Below are 22,500 nucleotides of genomic sequence, written 5' to 3'. Positions count from 1 at the left end.
CTCCCCTCATCTCTCTCTCTCTCTTTCCCTCCCTCCTTCCCTTCATCTCTCTCTCTCTTTCCCTCCCTCCCCTCCCCTCATCTCTCTCTCTCTGTCCCTCCCTCCCTCCCCTCATCTCTCTCTCTCTCTCTTTCCCTCCCTCCCTCCCCTCATCTCTCTCTCTCTCTTTCCCTCCCTCCCCTCATCTCTCTCTCTCTCTTCCTCCCTCATCTCTCTCTCTGTCCCTCCCCTCATCTCTCTCTCTCTTTCCCTCCCTCCCCTCATCTCTCTCTCTCTCTCTCTTTCCCTCTCCCCTCCCCTCATCTCTCTCTCTCTCTGTTCCTCCCTCCCCTCCTCTCTCTCTCTCCCTCCCTCTCTCTCTCTCTCCTCCCTCCCCTCATCTCTCTCTCTCTCTCTTCCCTCCCTCCCCTCATCTCTCTCTCTCTCTCTCTCTCTCCCTCTCTTTTGTATTGAGTATTTGTGATGCTTTCCCTTTTCATGAGGGCAGGATGAAAAAACCAAGCCATTTGTACTCATTCACAAATAGTAAAAGAGTGGCAACTTTAAAAAATAAAAAAAACAAAAAACAAACAAAAAACCAAAACAACAACAAACAAACAAACAAACAAAAAACCCAAAAAACAAAACAACAACAAAAACACACAAAAACCAACAAGGTAGACAACTTGAAGTTGTGTAACTTGTTTATGGAGAGAGTTGTCACTCTTTACTACTTATTTAATCATTTGATCTCCTGGGCTTATCGTTTATTAATTTCATTTGTGCTTATTCCCATTTCTTTTTTCCCTGAAAGAAAAAAAAGAAGAAAAGATAGGTTCGTTCCTTCCTTCGTACGTTCGTTCGTTCTCTCTTTTCCTCCACTGACCTTGGCCCCCTTTGGCTGCTAGCCATCCATGCATGCTATCGACCCGTTGAAGCACGTGCCTATGCCCATACACGCTTCTCTACCACCCCCTGCTCCCCGCCCCCACCCCCGCCCCAACCCAGAGACTGTCTGTCTTCCCAATGCTCTGCCACAAAACAGACCTGTTTCCTGAAGCCACACCCACCAGCAGCCCCCCCCCCCCCCGCCCCCCCCCCTCTGTCCAAGCGCTTCCACCGGGGCCACCTTTGCACGTGCAGCTTTCGCTACTCCTTTTTATGACGCTGTATCCGGTCATGTGCCTCCCGCGCTGCTGCTGTTGTTTGGGGGTGGGGTGGGGTGGGGGATGGGGTGGTTGGATGGGGGGTGGGGGGTAAGGGGTAAACAATGGGCGCACATGACGGCTCTTTGAAGGGTCCTGTGTGGGTGGGTGGGTGTGCGTGTGGATGTGGGTGTGGGAGCGAGTTTAGTGACAGTGGGGAAGTGGATTGGGAGGGGTGGGGGTGGATATGTGTGTGTGTGAGGTGTGCGTGTGTGTGTGTGTGGGTGGGGGTGGGGGTGGAGGTGGGAAGGTAAAAGTTGAAGGACGTCGTTTATTGAAGGTGTACTTCTTTTGTGTGTGTGTGTGTGTGTGTGTGTGTGTGTGTGTGTGTGTGTGTGTGTGTGTGTGTGTGTGTGGACGCACGCTGACGCATGAACATTCACATGTATTATACACCAAGATCTGCGCACACGTGTTGTATCCAATTTATGTTGTGACTATATAGATTTGTTTTTAAAGGAGAGTGAGAGAGAAAGAGAGATAGAGAAAGAGAGAGAGAGAGTGTGTATGTATGTGAGAGAAAGAGAGAGAGAGAGAGAGAGGGGAGAGGGACAGAGGGAGTGAGAGACATATATGTGACATGTATATAAATTAGGTACACTCTGAGACGTCCGGCCAAGCTACAGTTAAAGACGGCGCTGACTTCATGCCAATAAAGAAGATCTGACGTAGGCCACTGGGGACCTGGAATACTGCTGAAACACCATCCTATGCAACACACACACACACTCACACACACACGCACGCAGACACACACACACACACACACACACGCACAAAACAACAACCAAACACATATATCAAAGTCCACTTCTTTCCATTATGAGCCGTTTACAGTTCCTTCCCGTAGAACGTCCTTGTGACCAAACCAAACTTACGGCCTGCCAGACAAAAGCTGAGCTTTGTACGGCAAGCTACCCCTACCTCACCCCACCCCACCCCACCCCACCCTACCCAACCCAACCCCCACAGACTCTTTGGTACCCTCGCTCCATTGTCGGGACTCTGGCTGATCACAAGGTAGTGAAGATTAACGATCGGTCGATCGATTCTTGGCGTGAAGGAGACTATGGAGGGGGAGGGAAAGGTAGAGGAGGGAAGGGGTGGGGTGGGGGGGGGAGGGGTGTGTGTGTGTGTGTGTGTGTGTGTGTGTGTGTGTGTGTGTGTGTGAGGGGGAAAGGGGGCGGGGAGAAGTGGCCTGACCTGTCCAGTGTCTATTGATCTTTCTCCTGATCCGCCACAAGAAGAAACCTAATCAGGCCTGCGAGAGTTGTGCGCAGGGGTACTTCCGGTCACCCCCCCCCCCCACACACACACACACTCACACACCTCAACCCCCCCAAAGACAGGTTTTGTGGACGGTTAGTTTGATGATGGCGATAGCTGGCCAGAGCATCTATAGACTGAGATATTAGTGTCCATGGTCTATGGCCAGACCGGGCGGCGTGGGGGTGACCAGGGGCCGCTACAGGTTTTCAGAAACAACAACAACAACAACACATAAACCAAAACACAAAAACGAGGTGGTGGTGGTGGTGGGGACAGGGTGGTGATAGGGCAGGGTGGTGGTGGTGGTGGTGGGGACAGGGTGGTGGTGGGCAGTGTGGTGGTGGTGGTGGTGGTGGGCAGTGTGGTGGTGGTGGTTCGGGCAGGGTGGTGGTGGTGGTGGTGGTGGTGGTTGTGGTGGTGGGCAGGGTGTTGGTGGTGGTGGTGGGGAGTGGGCAGGGTGGTGGTGGTGGTGGGCAGTGTGGTGGTGATGGTGGTGATGGTGGGCAGTGTGGTGGTGATGGTGGTGGTGATGGTGGGCAGTGTGGTGGTGATGGTGGTGATGGTGGGCAGTGTGGTGGTGATGGTGGTGGTGATGGTGGGCAGTGTGGTGGTGATGGTGGTGATGGTGGTGGTGATGGTGGGCAGTGTGGTGGTGATGGTGGGCAGTGTGGTGGTGATGGTGGTGGTGATGGTGGGCAGTGTGGTGGTGATGGTGGGCAGTGTGGTGGTGATGGTGGGCAGTGTGGTGGTGATGGTGGGCAGTGTGGTGGTGGTGGTGGTGGTGATGGTGGGCAGTGTGGTGGTGATGGTGGGTAGTTTGGTGGTGATGGTGGTGGTGATGGTGGGCAGTGTGGTGGGTGATGGTGGTGATGGTGGGCAGTGTGGTGGTGGTGGTGGAGCAGGGTGGTGGGCAGGGTGGAGGTGGTGGTGGGCAGTGTGGTGGTGGTGGTGGAGCAGGGTGGTGGGCAGGGTGGAGGTGGTGGTGGGCAGTGTGGTGGTGGTGGTGGAGCAGGGTGGTGGGCAGGGTGGTGGTGGTGGTGGAGCAGGGTGGTGGTGGTGGTGGTGGGCAGTTTGGTGGTGGTGGTGGTGGGCAGTGTGGTGGTGGAGCAGGGTGGTGGTGGTGGTAGGCAGTGTGGTGGTGGGCAGGGTGGTGGTGGTGGTGGTGGGCAGGGTGGTGGTGGTGGTGGTGGAGCAGGGTGGTGGTGGGCAGTGTGGTGGTGGTGGTGGTGGGCAGGGTGGTGGTGGTGGGCGTGGTGGTGGGCAGTGTGGTGGAGGTGGTGGTGGTGGGCAGGGTGGTGGTGGGCAGGGTGGTGGTGGTGGGCAGTGTTGTGGTGGTGGTGGTGCAGGGTGGTGCTGGTGGTTGGGGGACAGGGTGGTGGTGGGAGGGGGGGGGCAGGGTGGTGGTGGTGGGCAGTGTGGTGCTGGTGGTTGGGGGACAGGGTGGTGGTGGGAGGGGGGGGGCAGGGTGGTGGTGGTGGTGCAGGGTGGTGCTGGTGGTTGGGGGGCAGGGTGTTAGTGGAGAGACTACACTGACAGATTGCCTTAAACGTCAAAAAACGGGTGGCATAAAACTGAAAAAAGACAAACACTGAAAGGATTCAGACCAACTCTAACAAGTGCATGACTATTGTCCATTAAGTCGGATTACTTTTTGAAGTGAAAGCAAGCTGAGTAACTAATGCCTCAGACAAGCCTTTGAAACGACAGCCTCAAAAGAGGTTTTGTCAATGTCACTTTTCACATTCACACTCCAATGCGACACTGTATATTTCATTTTACCATTGTTTACGTTCGCAACCCATGCTAACATTGTAAAACGCACGCACACACGCACACACACACACACACACACACACACACACACACACACGCACACACACACACACACACAAGACACACCGTAAGAATCTACCATTACTGAAGACATTGACTGAGTTTACCACTGAACAACACAATGTAAATACGTCTGACATTCGAAGTTCGGAACAAGGGTCATATTTGCCCAAACACAGGCCCGTGTATTCTTATTCTGAGAGCCACAACATTCAGGGATGAAAAAAAAAAAGTCTGTGGCCTTTCATGCCCTGCTCTCATGGTGACCTCAGCTTCGATACCCCTCCACTTCTGTGCTTGGGGTGAGTCCTGTCAATGTCTTCAGTGTCGGCAGATTCATGGGGGGCTGTTGTTGGAGGGACGTGGTGGCGGTCTCCACTCTGGGAGGGACGCTCACTCAGTCTGGCTCCGCGACTAAGCAATTATTGTCGTTAGTAGGGGGCTTAGTAATTGGTGTCCTAAGTACGTTGAATCAGAACAGGCACCACTGAACACCACCGAAGTGACTCAACAGCAGTGCAGGGTCTCCTCTGGTGTGTGGCCTCCTGGCGACCTAACATCGATGGTTCCCTGCAGACTGCCGACGCTGGAACTGTGACGGACGAACCCGGGTGTGGCCGTGTATGGGGGAATCTAAATGAGCTGAGTGGGAGTAATGCCACTGAAATGTTGCAGATGATGGGGCCGCAATAAAAAAAAAAGAAAAAAAAAGAAAGAAAAAAAGCATCCGAAAATATGGTATCGAAAGTATTACATTACGAACGCAAGAATGCAGATAAGACGAGCCCAGCAAACAGCTTATAAAGTTCTGTATCCATTACTCCCTCATCTTCCAGCACCTCTGTCAACCAGACCATTAAAGCACGGACTGAAGTTTAGTCTTCAAGTCCAAAGGCCATTGGTTTATTCAGTGATATCTTTCTGATATCTCAACATTATATACTACACCAAAACCGTCACACCTTGGAATTTCAAAGTGAACAAGAACTGTTTGATCTAAACGTATTCAGACACACACACACACACACACACACACATATATATATATATCCCTCTTATTCCCAGGGCACTGGCATGGCACATAATTTCCTTTTGGTGCAAAGACAGAACAGTTAAATCGTGAAAACAACAACAACAACAACAAAACAACAACAACAGCAAACAAACAAAAATCACACAAAAAACAACCCCTCTCCCAAACAAACAAACAAACCAACCCAGCAACAATAACAACAAACATACACAGAGATAACAGAAATACACTCTGTAAGACTTACGCATCCGTCTTGGTCTCGGAAGAAACAACAACAAAGAAATGTCGGACAGTCATACATCGTGTATTACCTGTGTGTTCACAGCGTTCAGACGTCATGTCAACCTGTTACATTCACCCCATACACCACGACGCCAAACTGTGCAGTTTCGTGGATCACACTACCATTATTCGTGGATCATACTACCATTATTCACCATGTGGAGTTGAGTGATGGCCTAGAGGTAACGCGTCCGCCTTGGAAGCGAGAGAATCTGAGTGCGCTGGTTCGAATCACGGGTTCAGCCGCCGATATTTTCTCCCCCTCCACTAGACCTTGAGTGGTGGTCTGGACGCTAGTCATTCGGATGAGACGATAAACCGAGGTCCCGTGTGCAGCATGCATTTAGCGCACGTAAAAGAACCCACGGCAACAAAAAGGGTTGTTCCTGGCAAAATTCTGTAGAAAAATCCACTTCGATAGGAAAAAAACAAATAAAACTACACGCAGGGAAAAAAATACAAAAAAATGGGTGGCGCTGTAGTGTAGCGACGCGCTCTCCCTGGGGAGAGCAGCCCGAGTTTCACACAGAGAAATCTGATGTGATAAAAAGAAATACAAAATACAAATACAAATGTGGGAGACCCAGAAACACATGCGGATTCACATGTGGGCGTCAGTCATTGGTAACCTGAACCACGTAGGGAGGTGGGAGGGGGGGACCTTGACTTTTTTTTCTTTATTTTTTTTTTAAATCTCAACTCCTGGCCACAGAAACAAAAGAACAACAACAAACTAACTCACCCTGTCAATGCTCCCACTCCCATTTATAACGCCCCTGTCCCATTACTCCCCCTCCCCCAGCCCCCACCGCTCCCCCCGCTCCCCCACCCAATATCTGCTGATCCTACCCCCTTGTTCGCAGTCCCCCATGATCTCCCTTTACATGCACGGCTCCAGTTACCTCCCCTCTCCACCCACCCCCTGCTGGGCCTTCACACCATCACGCTATCCTCATACCTCCTGTGTGTGTGTGTGTGTGTGTGTGTGTGTGTGACTGTGTGTGTGTGTGTGTGTGTGTGTGTGTGTGTGTGTGTGTGTGCGAGAGAGAGAGAGAGAGGGGGGGGGGGGGCGCAAGTGCATGTGTGTGGCTTGTGTATTTGTGTGCACGCTAGGGACAACATGGCGAGTGTGTTTGTGTTTGTTCGTGTCTGATATGTGCGTGCGTGTGTGTGTGTGTGTATGTGTGTGTGTGTGTGTGTGTGTGTATGTGTGTGTGTGTGTGTGTGTGCGCGCGCGTGTGTGTGTGTGACAGAGAGGTAGAGTGTGTGTGTGTGTGTGTGTGTGTGTGTGTGTGTGAGAGAGACAGAGACAGAGACAGAGAGAAATACAAACACAGAGAGAGGGGTACAGAGAGACATAGACAGATAGATAGATAGATAGACAGAGATAGATATAACATACAAAGGCACACCTCATCGATAACCTGGTCTGACGGAAACTTGATCCAAGACAGGAGTGTGATGTGATCCCTCCCGACCCCCCCCCCCCACACACCCCTCCCTCCACCCCCTTCCTCCGCCCTTCCCTTACCTTCACCCTCTCCCACTTCGCTAACCCTTCTTACCTGTGAGGCAAAAGACAGAACAGCCCAGTTCTCTCCCTTTACCCCCCCCCCCCCCCCCACACACACACTCCCAACTTCTCTTCTCTTCCCTCAGACAGGTTGCGCTGAGCTGTAAGTGACCGACATCTCGTCATCCTCACCCCCCCCCCACCCCCTATCACCCCCTCCCCCACCCACCCCCTTGCCCCTCACCACACACACACACACACACACACACACATGTGGTTGCGATCCTCGTTAGATCCGTCACGTCAGTCCACAAACAATACCGCGTCTCCCTGTCCCGCTACCCCCCCCCCCCCCCGCCCCCTTCCCCGCCCCCCTTCCCCTTCCCCCAAGCACCCACCACAATGATTATCTCCATGGTCAATCAACACACACACACACACACACACACACACACAGAGAATATGAGAAATTTGCACGTGCCACTGTCAGAACAGGTCCGGTCCTATTCAGCTGTTTGGTCCCAACACAAGCAGCAGCCCGGCTGTTGTTGCTGTCAAGCATCTAGAGCTGTCTGTGAGATGGTGAAACAGATGGTTCTTCTCTCTTCTGGTTTGAGTTATCTTTCTCTCTCTGTGTGTGTGTGTGTGTGTGTGTGTGTGTATCATTCTGTCTATCACTCTCTTTCTCTCTCTGCTAGTCTGTCTCTCCTCAGAATGTTAGAAAAAGAAAGTTTGGTCATTCCTTTTCCATTATGAAACGCGCGCGCGCACACACACACACACACACACACATCCCCACTCTCCCTCTCCAGAGGTAAAACTTCATTGCACAACAGGAAAGAGAGGGAGAGGCAGACAGACAGGCCGATTACTCTGATGATAATAAGTTTAATCTCATGTTAGTATTGATATTAGCATTATTTTACTATGTTATGTACTGTTTGTTCATTTGTTTTATTTCATTATTTCATTACTTACTGTTTATCGTGTGTGAATGTTATTTGATACAATTGATAATATGGTTCATCAGCCGTCATGATAAAATTGAAGTGCAACGTTGTGAGCACAGTATAAGCTTTAAGCTTGTTGATGCTCTTTTTTCATTCATTGCATTGTAATCATGTGTATTGTTGAATAATTAAAGATTATTTAAACCAGACAGACAGACAGACAGACAGAGAAAAATGTGGCAAACATACCAAGGCAGATACAAATACACAACATACAATCGGTGGACATAAGTGCAAGTACACAACTTTCCTGTCATAAAAAGTTGACACCACAAAAATGTATTAACAAATTTATAACAATGGTAAAAGCAAATCGTCCACGGCGGACAAACACATGCTGTGGGACACAGGCGCGCAAAAAAGGAGGTTGCTTACAATATTTATTTAAACGCAGATAGGAGAGGTGGGAAAGAGGAAAATTGGAGGAATAGGCCCACATAACCCTTTCATAACAGCAACGCGGGACGATTTGTTTTCTCTTTGAGATAGAGAGCGCCAGTTATGTCCAATGTAACTGCACTTTCATCCTCTGCGAAGTCCTCATTCATATATATATATATATATATATATATATATATATATATATATATATATATATATATATATATATATATATATATATATATACTGGCAATAGCAAAAAACCTTGAAGTGGTGAGTTTAACATGTTGGCAATCTGCCCTTACGGTCACGTTATTCATAGCTGTGATCTGTCTCCGTAAAGAGGAGGAGGACTTTTGTTTAATGTCCCGGCACACATATCGGTGACATTTTGTTGAAGAATTTATGAATACATTTGAGTATTATCGGTTAGAAGGGGTGGGAGATGTGAATAAATGGAGGGTTGGGGGAAACTGGGCAAATGAGGCTGAAATGAGGGTGAAATTTGAAAAACAAATCTATATACAATTACAGGAAATTACTTAAAGGACTTCGTAAAAAAGAGTCGTTAAACTGACAACTGATAATGAAAGCAAAAAGTCAAAAACATCAACGTTCTCAGTCACTTTTGAAGATACTTTCGTGTACAAAAGGCTGCATCAAGCTACAATCCAAACTTATATGCTTAACTGACAGGTTACTAAAGCATATGCACTTGACAGAACAATACTTGGTCCGTGATGAATTTGATAATAGCCTGAGAGCTAAACTCAGAATTGGTCAGCGAATCGGGCCAAAGTCTGAGAGAGTCAACTGACGAGGTTTTAGACTCGAATTCAAGCACCTATAAAAGTCTCTTTCTAGTATATTGCTTATTTCCTTGTATGACAATGGGCAATATACTTTTATATTATCTGTATGATTCTTTGCTCCCCCTTTTTGCTGCCCTGTCTGCTTGGTCGTTATAAGGGAATCCAGTATGGTGCAAAGAGTGGTGTGGTGGAAGCGTTTGTCTTAAGGATCTAACTATTCTCCACGACGAATAATCCACACACACCAATCACACTTCAGTGGTGTTCTCAATCTCGGCGTGAGAAAAAAAAAAGATCACAATCCAGTAACTTCCTGAACCTGACCATGAAGGTATTGTAATGATCAGGAAGAAAAAGACGACAACGAGATATACAGTGAACAAAGAAATAGGGTGATAACTGATGAATGAATATCTCATATCATCTTTGTATCCTATGCTTAAGAATCCGAAGGAGGCAAAGGAGGCAAAAAAAAAACCCCAACAACAAACAAACAAAACATATCTGTACAGCTTGCTTGAACATGTCAGCTGCGTCATTACCCAAACATTATCACAGGGAACATGAGTCTAGAAGTGTTTAAAAAAAAATATTGCACTGGCTCTCAGTGCTGCAGCCTTGGGGGCTAGTTAACCTTTGGGGACCATCCCAACGCCAACTATCTCACAGCTCAATTAGCCGAGAAAGAGAGGGAATTCATTCTGGCAAGACGCTCCCAACAATAACAGACTTCTCGTCCACATAGAATGGACAGCAGTTGCCTTCTCGTCTGTTCTGATCGAAATCGGACATGACTGTGACTGTCATACAACACACACACACACGCACACACACACAAACACACGCGCACACACACACACACACACACACACAGATATATATATATATATATATATACACAAACAAACACACACACACACACACATACACACACGCATACACACACACATACAGTCACAGACACACATACAAACACGCACACACACACACACATACAAACACACACACGCATACACACACGCATACACACACACAAGCACACACATACAAACACACACACACACACACACACACACGCATACACACACACACGCACACACACACACACACACATACAAACACACACACATACAAACACACACACATACACACACACACACACAAACACACACACATTTCATGCTCTCTCTCTCTCTCTCTCTCTCTCTCCCCCTTTCTCTGTACGTGTTAGTACCCGCGCTCTCTGAACGCCTGCCCAGTCAACTGATGGTGTCTCCGATAGATCGGGTCCAGGGGAGAGCGGTGACTGGCACCGTTCGTTCCTTGATGATATCACTGGGCGAAGAACGCCTGCGCTTCCAGACAGGATCGAATCATGTTGCTTTTAGCTCCAGCCCACCGCAAAGGGGTCATCAAAATAATTTTCATGGCTGAATTCCAAAACAGGGTGTGGTGTGTGGGTGTGTGTGGGGGGGGGGGGGCTGGGGGGGGGGCGGTGGGGGGGCATGTGGGGGGCGGGACAAGCCATACTGCGAGACTTTTTTGAAAGCAAAAGTTTTAGCCCTTGTCATTTTTCATTATAGTGATAAATAATGATATACTGCTGTCACTGACAGCAAATACAAACGAAAACAACAACAAGAAGAACAAAACTACACAATCAAACACTAAAAAAAAACAACTATTTAAATTAGTTCACAGCGATGCCAAACACAAAGACTGTCTTAGGGTGGAGTATTCTATCCACTTACGAACTTCATTATTACATAGCGTTTAATTCTTGCTACATGTGTGTTTGGTATCATTTTATCAGGAAAGGTTTTAATACAATGTCGTGCTTTAGTTCCAACCGCAAATAAAGATGATGAATTTCATGTATCGTTCTCCGAATAAAGTATATGTGCCGTCGGTATACCACAAGAAACACACAGAGATGAATTTTATGAATGCAGTAGCTGTGTTTTGTCTGTGGTGATTTCTCTTTCTACATTGTCAATAATATCAAATGAGTTTGACGACTGTAAATATTGAAATACTTCATCTTCACCTTTATTCAAAGCTCGGAATTCCTGACAGACGAAAGCTAAAGACGCAGCTGTTTTCAACCCGATCCATATTCAGCTGACATGTTATTCTAAACATACGTGTGAACATATTATTCATTTGCCTTACCAAAGCTGAACTTGGAATCTAACGAGGATGGCTGTTCAGTTAAAACCCTGACAATGGCCATACCGTCTGTATATATATCAATATCTGACATCAGAAACTTAAACCTGAAAAAAGTCGAGATAAAACAAATTATATGTAAACAACAGCAAGATATATCTATATATGTATATAAATATTATATATATATATATATATATATGTGTGTGTGTGTGTGTGTGTGTGTGTGTAAAAGTATGTCCTTAAATGAAAAGAATGAACGCGCATTCATCTTACATCACAAGGTTAACATAGCCTACAGGCAGGTATTGCTTAAAATCATAATAGTCCGAACCATACGTGCCAATAATAATTCGTAAGAATGGGGCGATTTTCCCCCACTTTGTCCCGGTCCGGTTTCATTCCACACAGACACACACAGACACACAGACACAGACACACACACAGACACACACACAGACACAGACACAGACACACACACACACACACACACACACACACACACACACTGTCCTGCCTTCCCCCCTTCCAGAAAAAACCAGAGGAAAACAGGTGAGGACATGCCGGTGGTCCCTGGCCGACACCCAGTAGTCTTTTTTGTCCAAGGCCCCTCTCCACTGCCCTCGTCAAACAGCTCGTTCACACCCCTCCCCGGTTCACTGTTGTCCGGCTTTCAGGCCCTTCACAATGCCCCCCCTCCTTGCCAACAAGGTCCGATCCCTCCCCTCGTGTCCGAAAGCGTGAACAATGTTATTGTGTTCCCAGCTGACCCTAGGTAGCTTTGCGTTCTGGCGACCCAGTGGGAGATCTTCGTCGTCAATCCCCAGCTGTTACTAAGGGTTGAGAAAGTGCGCAGGAATGGAGGAGGAATGGAAGCGGTTCTATGGTGAAACGTTGATGTTGATTCCATATACAATTTTGCAACACACACACACACACACACACACACACACACACACACACACATATATATATATATATATATATATATATATATATATATATATATGTTGACCGGTATTTGTACCCCCTGTACCCCGCGATTTGGCATTAAAGTCACCTGAGGAAGGCAAGAGGCCGAAATATTGGGAACAATTTACTGGACGTTGGCCCTTTCTTCCTTATACATACATACATACATACATACATGTATTCATATATATATATATATATATTGTGTGTGTGTGTGTGTGTGTGTGTAAAATAAGAGAGAGAGAGAGAGAGAGAGAGAGAGAGAGAGAGAGAGAGAGAGAGAGAGAGAGAGAGCAATGTGACTGTCAGATCTATGTAACTGTCAATGCCGACCATCTGTGTGGCCTGAGTCTAGGAATTGCTTTTACTTTGACAAAAGTATTGACACACAGTATATTTCCATCATACTATTTTCCTGGCGACTGAAGTCAAACAGCTTATCCAGCGTCGGTACTTTGTCCGAAACCTATCTGGAAGTTTGACAGTGACTGTTATCAGTCATCTGATTTGCAGTTTTCAAAACATACAGTCTGAGCATTTCCATACAGAGTCGAGAATTGAGCAATTCATCAACAAAATATTTTTTTGAAGCATTTACAGTTTGCTCAAGTGCTGTGATTTTCATCCAATGGTTAGTTTTGATCTTTTACAACTCTGGATACCCAGCTGTGTTTATTGAAGTGCAGTATATATCTTGTCAAACATTAAACGTTTTCGTTTAGAATCTTTCTGACTGTTGAAGCGTTAAGATCTTTTGTGAAACCATTTATTTCGAGTCTCTCTCTCTCTTTCTTTCTTTTTTCTTTTCATATGATTTTTTTTTTTATTTATACTTTTCTGAAGCAGAGTACTTTTCACCACCAAGCGTTTTTGTTGGAAGGTCTTTTTCAGACGTTTCAAAAGCAGAAGGCTTTTCAAGCCGAGAACACTCGTTTGACCTCGTTCTAGTTAGCCAAGCGAAAGCAAATCGCCCTCACACCGCTCTTTGGATTCTCCCTGTGGTGAGCGGCTGGCAAGGGCACAGGTCCCTTCTTCAGCCACGTCTCGAGCGGCAATTTTCTACATGGGCTGAGCGTTCTACAATGAGTTTTTTTATTATTATTATTATTTTTTTTTTTACAAGCGAAATTGCTGGTGGACTGGTTTCTACCCAGAGAATAACAGAGAAAGAATTACAAGAACCATCTCTCAACCCCAACTAACCCCCCCCCCCCCCCCCACCCCCCCCCCTTTTTTTTTCATCATTTCACAGCGTCATGTTTTTAAATGCGCGCTTTGACCGCGTGTTTGTAAACCCGGGGACAGTTTGTACTTTTTCTTCTCAGAGGTATGGAATTTGTTTCGTTACTGATAGAACTGACAATGAGAGAAAATAAAAGGGGATGCTTTTATTAAACTTAAAGTGAAATAAGTATCAAAAGGAATACAGGGAAAAGACAAAAAGTGGAGGGGTGAGGACAGGGAGGGGTGAGGATAGGGAGGGGTGAGGACAGGGAGGGGTGAGGATAGGGAGGTGTGAGGACAGGGAGGGGTGAGGACAGGAAGGGGTGAGGACAGGGAGGGGTGAGGATAGGGAGGTGTGAGGACAGGGAGGGGTGAGGAGAGGGAGGGGTGAGGACAGGAGGGGTGAGGACATGGAGGGGAGGAGGGTGAGGACAGGGAGGGGTGAGGACAGGGAGGGGTGAGGATAGGGAGGGGTGAGGACAGGGAGGGGTGAGGACAGGGAGGGGTGAGGATAGGGAGGGGTGAGGACAGGGAGGGGTGAGGACAGGGAGGGGTGAGGACAGGGAGGGGTGAGGACAGGGAGGGGTGAGGGCAGGGAGGGGTGAGGGAGGGGTGAGGACAGGGAGGGGTGAGGACAGGGAGGGGTGAGGGGTGAGGATAGGGAGGGGTGAGGACAGGGAGGGGTGAGGATAGGGGTGAGGATAGGGAAGGGTGAGGACAGGGAGGGGTGAGGACAGGGAGGGGTGAGGGGTGAGGACAGGGAGGGGTGAGGATAGGGAGGGGTGAGGGAGGGGTGAGGACAGGGAGGGGTGAGGACAGGGAGGGGTGAGGGGTGAGGATAGGGAGGGGTGAGGACAGGGAGGGGTGAGGATAGGGGTGAGGATAGGGAGGGGTGAGGACAGGGAGGCGTGAGGACAGGGAGGGGTGAGGATATGGGTGAGGATAGGGGTGAGGATAGGGAGGGGTGAGGGGTGAGGACAGGGAGGGGTGAGGACAGGGAGGGGTGAGGATATGGGTGAGGATAGGGGTGAGGATAGGGAGGGGTGAGGGGTGAGGACAGGGAGGGGTGAGGACAGGGAGGGGTGAGGACAGGGAGGGGTGAGGGGTGAGGACAGGGAGGGGTGAGGATAGGGAGGGGTGAGGACAGGGAGGGGTGAGGGGTGAGGACAGGGAGGGGTGAGGACAGGGAGGGGTGAGGACAGGGAGGGGTGAGGATATTGAGGGGTGAGGGGTGAGGACAGGGAGGGGTGAGGATAGGGAGGGGTGAGGATAGGGAGGGGTGAGGACAGGGGTGAGGATAGGGAGGGGTGAGGATAGGGAGGGGTGAGGACAGGGAGGGGTGAGGACAGGGAGGGGTGAGGACAGGGAGGGGTGAGGACAGGGAGGGGTGAGGGAGGGGTGAGGACAGGGAGGGGTGAGGATAGGGAGGGGTGAGGACAGGGAGGGGTGAGGACAGGGAGGGGTGAGGATAGGGGTGAGGACAGGGAGGGGTGAGGATAGGGAGGGGTGAGGACAGGGTGAGGACAGGGAGGGTGAAGGTACGGTGTGAAATAAGGAGATCGTGGTCATTTTCCCCCCTTTTATTGATTTTTTTTTAAAAGAAATGTCATCACTGCCTTAGGTTTGAGTGTGTTACTCACCAACATGGTTTGCCCTAATTCAAAACACACAGAAAAAAACAACAAAAAACCCAACCAACAACAACAACAAAAAACAAACAAACAAAAACAAACAAACGTACAAAACAACAGCAACAACAAAAAACAACAATAAAAACACAATTATCACGTTCAAAGGGTGAGTGGGGTTGTGGTATATCTGAATAAGTACAACCGTGTAAAAATAAAAAGTAGAAAATCGAAAAGCACTAACTTGAGCGCACTATCAAACACACGCATGCTCATGGAAGCATACCACACGCACAAGTTTGCAAAAAACCTACGCCTACACAGCAAACTACGTACATTAAACATTCAACTAGTGTAGGAGTTATGTACATTAATTATTCAGCTAATGTTATCTTCTAGTGTAGGAGTTATGTACATTAATTATTCAGCTAATGTTATCTTCTAGTGTAGGAGTTATGTACATTAATTATTCAGCTAATGTTATCTTCTAGTGTAGGAGTTATGTACATTAATTATTCAGCTAATGTTATCTTCTAGTGTAGGAGTTATGTACATTAATTATTCAGCTAATGTTGTCTTCTAGTGTAGGAGTTATGTATATTAATTATTCAGCTAATGTTATCTTCTAGTGTAGGAGTTATGTACATTAATTATTCAGCTAATGTTATCTTCTAGTGTAGGAGTTATGTACATTAATTATTCAGCTAATGTTATCTTTCCATTTCGGATAAAGTGGTTCCCCTCCCACCCCTCACCCTACCCCCTTATTTCTAAAAGAAAACTATCACACAATTCACTGCTGACTCCGACTCCGAACGGACATTCCTTCTTCTTCTTCTTCTGCGTTCACTCGTATGCACACGAGTGGGCTTTTACGTGTATGACCGTTTTTACCCCGCCATGTAGGCAGCCATACTCCGTTTTCGGGGGTGTGCATGCTGGGTATGTTCTTGTTTCCATAACCCACCGAACGCTGACATGGATTACAGGATCTTTAACGTGCGTATTTGATCTTCTGCTTGCATATACACACGAAGGGGGTTCAGGCATTAGCAGGTCTGCACATATGTTGACCTGGGAGATCGTAAAAATCTCCACCCTTTACCCACCAGGCGCCGTCACCGTGATTCGAACCCGGGACCCTCAGATTGAAAGTCTAACGCTTTAACCATTCGGCTATTGCGCCCGTCGAACGGACATTTCAAATTCTGATTTGAACAGAAGACACTTGCTGAGCTATTCTGCCTGTTCTTGTGGTTGTCCAAACGAAAAAAGCACATTTTGTTTTTTCAATTCAATGCCTAGGCTATGAAAACGTTCGTCTCCGGGCAATAATTAATAATTCACCAACCCCACTTCCGGTGATAAACAAAGTGTGGAGGTGGTGTTAGTGGAGATGGCTACCCCAGTTTTTACGCAAACATCAATATTAAAAAAACAACAACAACAAAAAACAAAACCCTATCAATGCAGATTCCATGGGGTTTTTGATACCCCAGCGTATGAAAAAAGCCCCACCCAAACTGCAACAACAAATAACCATGCAATGGAGCACTATATCCAATAAAATCCTGCTTTAAAAAAATGCATATCTGTTTCAATTAAATTCTTTTTTTTTTTCGATCTCTTTCATTTCTTTGTTCTCAAGTCAATGCTTCTTCTTGTTCTTTTTTTTTTTTTTTTTTTGGTGTGCACATTTCAATTTTTGATTAGTTTGTGTGTGTGTGTGTGTGTGTGTGTGTGTGTGTGTGTGTGTGTGTGTGTGTGTGTGTGTGTGTGTGTATGTCTGTGTGTCTGTCTACAAGGCAGTCGATTCATGTGCATAAAATTGTCGCTATATATATATATATATATATATATATGAATGTGTCAATGTGCCGGCATGTTTTGTGTGTGTGTGTGTGTGTGTGTGTGTGTGTGTGTGTGTGTGTGTGTGTGTGTGTGTGTTTCGCCCCAATAACTGTGCCATCTCACTTGTTACCAAAAACAGTAATGTCCTCTTCGCAGGGCATAGGGGTATACATCAAAACCATTGCTTTATAAATGTCCTTTTCGCTCTTGTTGCTCTTAGACTTATGTATTACAGTCTCTCTCTGGCAGTAAGTTGGTTTAACTCACTCAGTACGGCCAGTCCTCTCTTCTCCTCTACACAGATCCCTCGGATGTCCAGTGGGTGTCTGAATGACCCAACCTTTAGCTTCCGTCGTCAGAATTGTGGTAGTCTCTGTCAACATTCACCTCTTCAGTATAAGAGCCTTCCGCTTGCAATATTTTGATGATGGTAATTGGGGTGAAACGCTGTTAACGTCGTCTCTTTCGCCGTTCGTATGGAGAGAGTTAAATCAACTAAATACATATATCAATTCCAAACATTGGTAGTTCGGTGCCTTATATATATATATATATATATATATATATATATATATATATATGTATGTATGTATGTATGTATGTATGCATGATACCAATGGCCTTTGGTTTAACAAAACCATGTCAGCCGCCATAGTTTAAATCAATTTTTTTCCGCTACTAGTCACAATTAATAGACAAGATTTCACACCCGTTCTAGACCACAAACTTAAAACAACAACAACAACAAAACAACAACAACAAAACAGTTGCTGACAAGATGATTTCTCTCTCCACCCTCTTTTTATTTTCTCTCTTGCTCTTTTTGATCTTTTTTTGTGTGTGTGGTTTTCTGTTGTATGTAGTGGAAGGAGTACACTCTGTTTCCTCATGCGTAAAACTGAAAAACAAGCTAACTTGGGAAGATGCTGAAGAAAGTGTGTAGGTTAAGATGTGCGCAAATGATACATTTTGGGTGGAATGGATAGATACATATATATATATATATATATATATATATATATATCTTTTATTTCTTATATTTGATGACATATATTCAAATGACTTATGCACTTATTGACAGTTGTTTTGCTAAGTATGCTATACATATGTCATTATGTTGCGTTGTTTTCATCTTTGATATATATTCCGTTCTTCGTGTTTCGTCCGGTTAGTCATTTTTCCCTTCACATGCATTTACGTCAATTCTCTACGTGTTATAAAATATAGCAAATAAGAAAAATACACCATATATAATGAAGAAAAAATGGTAAAAAAAGAGAAAAGAATCCATTGTCTTCTTCTCCTTGCACACCCACCCACCCACCCCACCCACACAACCAACCAACCACCCACACGCCATTTACAACCTGTAGGAAGTAAACTGCGCTGTCCGCTATATAAGTATATATATACATAAGTACGTCAGCAATGGATATTTACACTATGTCTTACGCACTGCGGGCTTACCACCATGAAGTATTGACAAAAAAAGAGAGCTGTATACGCGACAGTGGTAGTTCTGAACCAAGAGAGAGAGAGAGAGACAGAGACAGAGACAGAGACAGAGAGACAGATAGACAGACAGACAGAGAGACAGAGAGGAGAGAGAGAGGGAGAGGGAGAGATAGAGAGAGATGGAGAGAGAGAGAAGGGGAGAGGGAAAGGGAGAGGGAGAGAGAGAGAGAGGAGAGAGAGAGAGAGAGAGAGAGAGAGAGAGAGAGAGAGAGAGAGAGAGAGAGACAGAGACAGAGACAGAGAGACAGACAGACAGAGAGACAGAGAGAGGGGAAGAGGAGGAAGAGGAGGATAGAGAGAGGGAGAGAAGAAGGAGAGAGAATGGAGGGTGGTGGTGAAGAGAGAAAGAAAAAAATAGACTTACTGACAGACAGACAGACAGACAGACAGACAAGCACGCTGGTAAGAGAAAGAGAAAGATTAACTCACATAGGCAATGAGACACACAGAGGGAAAGAGACCGAGAGAGAGAGAGAGAGAGAGAGAGAGACAGACAGACAGACAGACAGACAGACAGACAGACAGAAGACAGACACAGAGAGAGAGAGAGAGAGAGAGAGGTGGTGGTGGTGAGGGGGGGGGGGGAAGAGGAGGAAGAGGAGGACAGAGAGAGGGAGAGAAGAAGGAGAGAGAGAATGGAGGGTGGTGGTGAAGAGAGAAAGAAAAAAATAGACTTACAGACAGTCAGACAGACAGACAGACAGACAGACAGCCAAGCGCGCTGGTCAGAGAAAGAGAAAGAGAATTTATATTATTAACTCACATACGCAATGAGAGACGCACAGGAAGAGAGGGAGAGAGAGAGAGAGAGAGAGAGAGAGAGAGAGAGAGGAACACACCCACGTATAGTGTCTTGCATTTCTTACACATGTATACAGTCACAACTTATCTTGCACTGAAATAAGGAAAAACGAGAAAGGACACTCAACTAAAAAAAAAAAAAAAAAAAAAAAAAAAAAAAAAAAAAAAAAAAAAAGGAATGGAAACAGCACGACATAAAAACACAGCAGCTAAAAACTAAAAACACAACAACGTTTCATAAAATAAGACTTAAAGACGACGTTATGACAGAAAAAAAAAGTCCCACACAACTAAAAACAAATACACCAGGACAAAAAACACAACTAAAAACAGCACACTGACACACACACACACACACACACACACACACACACACACACACACACACACACACACACACACACACTAAAACCAACACCATGACTGACAAAAAAAACCCAACAACACAAAAAACACACACAACTGACAACAACACAGCATGGCACAAAACACACAACTACAAACAATATTGTCAACACAGAACCACAAACTGTCGACAATATGATAACACAGAAACACTGCTCAAAATATCACATATCACAGAAAACACTACTACAAAAAAACAACAATACCACAGACAAAAAACAACAACAACAACAACAACAAAAAACTAAAACAAAAAAAACCAACAACCCAACAACAAAAACTATACTATACCTCCATCATTATCATCAACAACGACGACAACAAAACACAACTTATAGATATTACACCATATCACACACAGACACAGACACACACAGACACACACACACACACACACACACACACACACACACACACACAAACAAACAAAAGGCAACCTAATGATATGTAAACAACTCAATACCAAACACACACACACAGACACACAGACACAGACACACACACACAGACACACACACACACACACACACAAAGTGCCCAATCACACATGAAAATATAATATACAGGAACAAGGTTCACCAACTACGATACAACACAACACAACACAACGGAATGCAATGCAACACAACACATTACAATACACTGCAATCAATACGATACGATACAATGCTATGCAAAGCAATGCAATGCAAAAATATAATGCAATGCAATACAACACAATACAAATACATTACAAAGCAATGCAATTTCAATGATTACAATGCAACGCAAAACAAAACAATACATCACAATACAATGCAATACAATGCAATACAATACAATGCAATGCAATACGATACAATGCAGTAGAATACATTACAATACAATATATTACATACAATACAAGACGATACTATACAACACAACAGAACATAACAGGACCTTTCCAGCTATCACACACTTAGCATTTCCTTTCTAGCTGGGCTTTACCTGTGAAGTTCCACTGTGCCGTCCAGTTCTGGGAGTCGTGGGTACCGTGATGGTCGAGACTGAGAGCCATGGTCAGTCCTTAGTCCTGTTTACCCTGTCTTGTCCAGTCCCTTGCTGTCCTTTGCTCACGTCACGGGCTCCAGCCTTGCAGCTTACTCTCTGGCTGGGCTTTCTATACAGTCATTTGCTGTCGTTAGTGTTGTTGTTGTTGCCTTGTTGTTAGATGGCCACCCAGCTACACGCCAAGCAAGAAAGTATCAGTATCAGTAACTCGAGGTGGCGTCACTGTGTTCGGACAAATCTGTGCAAGAAAACGAAACAGTTATTGGGACACGTCCCGGTCTTTTACCCGTTTCGCAAGAGGAACAGGAGCGGTAGTTTCGAAGGAAAAAAAAAAAGTTATTTACCTGTGTTTGTCAAACTTTTTCGAAAACAACGTTCTATCTGAGGTTGCTTTTTCTGTGTCTGTTGCGTATGTGTATAACACACGTGTGTTTTTTCATACACTAACTTCCACCTCGCAAAGTTATCAATGTGATTGAAGTTACATACAGCGGTGTCTCAATGCGCTTTTTGTCGGAAAGTTAAACGAGAAAGTCTAATGCTAAAGTCTTTTACGATACATCCACTCAATTTCAACTGATATCATAATTCTTACATATTCTTCCTTATTCCCGCTGTTGTTTTCAGAAATGAGATGGTGTTTGTCAATATTCTGGCGGATATGAGCAAGTTCTTTCTAACTATCCCACACTTATCATTTCCTTTTTACTATATTGGTTTTATTACAGACACAGCGCGTCAATCAACCGACGGATGCAAGGGCGGTTCAGATACAGCGACAGTGTGTATTGCACAGGTGTCACCGTATGTCAGGAGCAACACATCCACAATGTTATGATAAAACTGCAGCACGATTCTCCCAGGCTGACACGAAACTGGTTCGTTTTACACGGTCAATACATAATGATCGCGCGGTTTGCGGACACAGAAACCTAGGAACAAACAACAACAAGACACACACAAACCCCACTCTGTCATCAACACAACACACACGGCTGGGCGGCAGGATAACAGTGGCAGGCGAACTACAACTCCTCAGACCTCTTTCACAACAGACGGAGAGCCAAACACGTATTCCTTTCCTTTGACATCAAAAGACGCTGACACCGTCTTGGGCACATCTTACACTGAAATCCCCAGCAGCAGCACTGCTCCCAAGAAGAGGCGTGTGATGGACATGGCTGCTGCGAAAATCAATTAAGCGCATCCATCGTCTCACATCGACAACTTGAAAACTTGTCAACGCTGTGTCCCAGTTGTGGTCTAACGGGACACACGATTTGTTGTCAAGCTTCAGCAGCGCTCGTGTGGAACGGTCCATTCACTGGTCACCGGCCGTGACAGGGGGGTGTAGGGTCCGAAAGAACAGTAGTGAGATGGAATGGAACACGGGGTGCACGGAGACGGAGACAACACGACAGAACTGGGCCAACCACCAGCCGCTCGCTTCCTTGTCACAGCAACGCTCCACGCCTCGCCTGCCTTCAGGTGTAGTAGGACTTTGGGGGACTTGCCACACAAACATACACGCACACACAGACTCAGATACGCGCGCGCGCGGACACCACGCACTGGCTCACACAGCC

General features: G+C 46.1%; 1 protein-coding gene across 1 annotated transcript in view; it reads right to left on the bottom strand.

Annotated features, from left to right (window-relative positions):
* LOC143292055 (uncharacterized) overlaps positions 1 to 21,485 on the bottom strand; it is a 90,113-nt gene extending 68,628 nt beyond the window's left edge. Inside the window, exon 1 of the mRNA XM_076602230.1 lies at positions 20,852 to 21,485. Coding sequence (XP_076458345.1) covers positions 20,852 to 20,921 — 70 coding nt within the window. The 5' untranslated portion in view covers positions 20,922 to 21,485. The remainder of the gene's footprint in view (positions 1 to 20,851) is intronic.
* Between the last annotated feature and the right edge of the window lie 1,015 nt (positions 21,486 to 22,500).

Source organism: Babylonia areolata, chromosome 18 (assembly GCF_041734735.1).
Source record: "Babylonia areolata isolate BAREFJ2019XMU chromosome 18, ASM4173473v1, whole genome shotgun sequence".
In the NCBI taxonomy this organism is placed as follows: domain Eukaryota; kingdom Metazoa; phylum Mollusca; class Gastropoda; order Neogastropoda; family Buccinidae; genus Babylonia; species Babylonia areolata.
The sequence above is the reverse complement of the archived record's forward strand: the minus strand, read 5'-3'. Positions and strand labels throughout refer to the sequence as shown.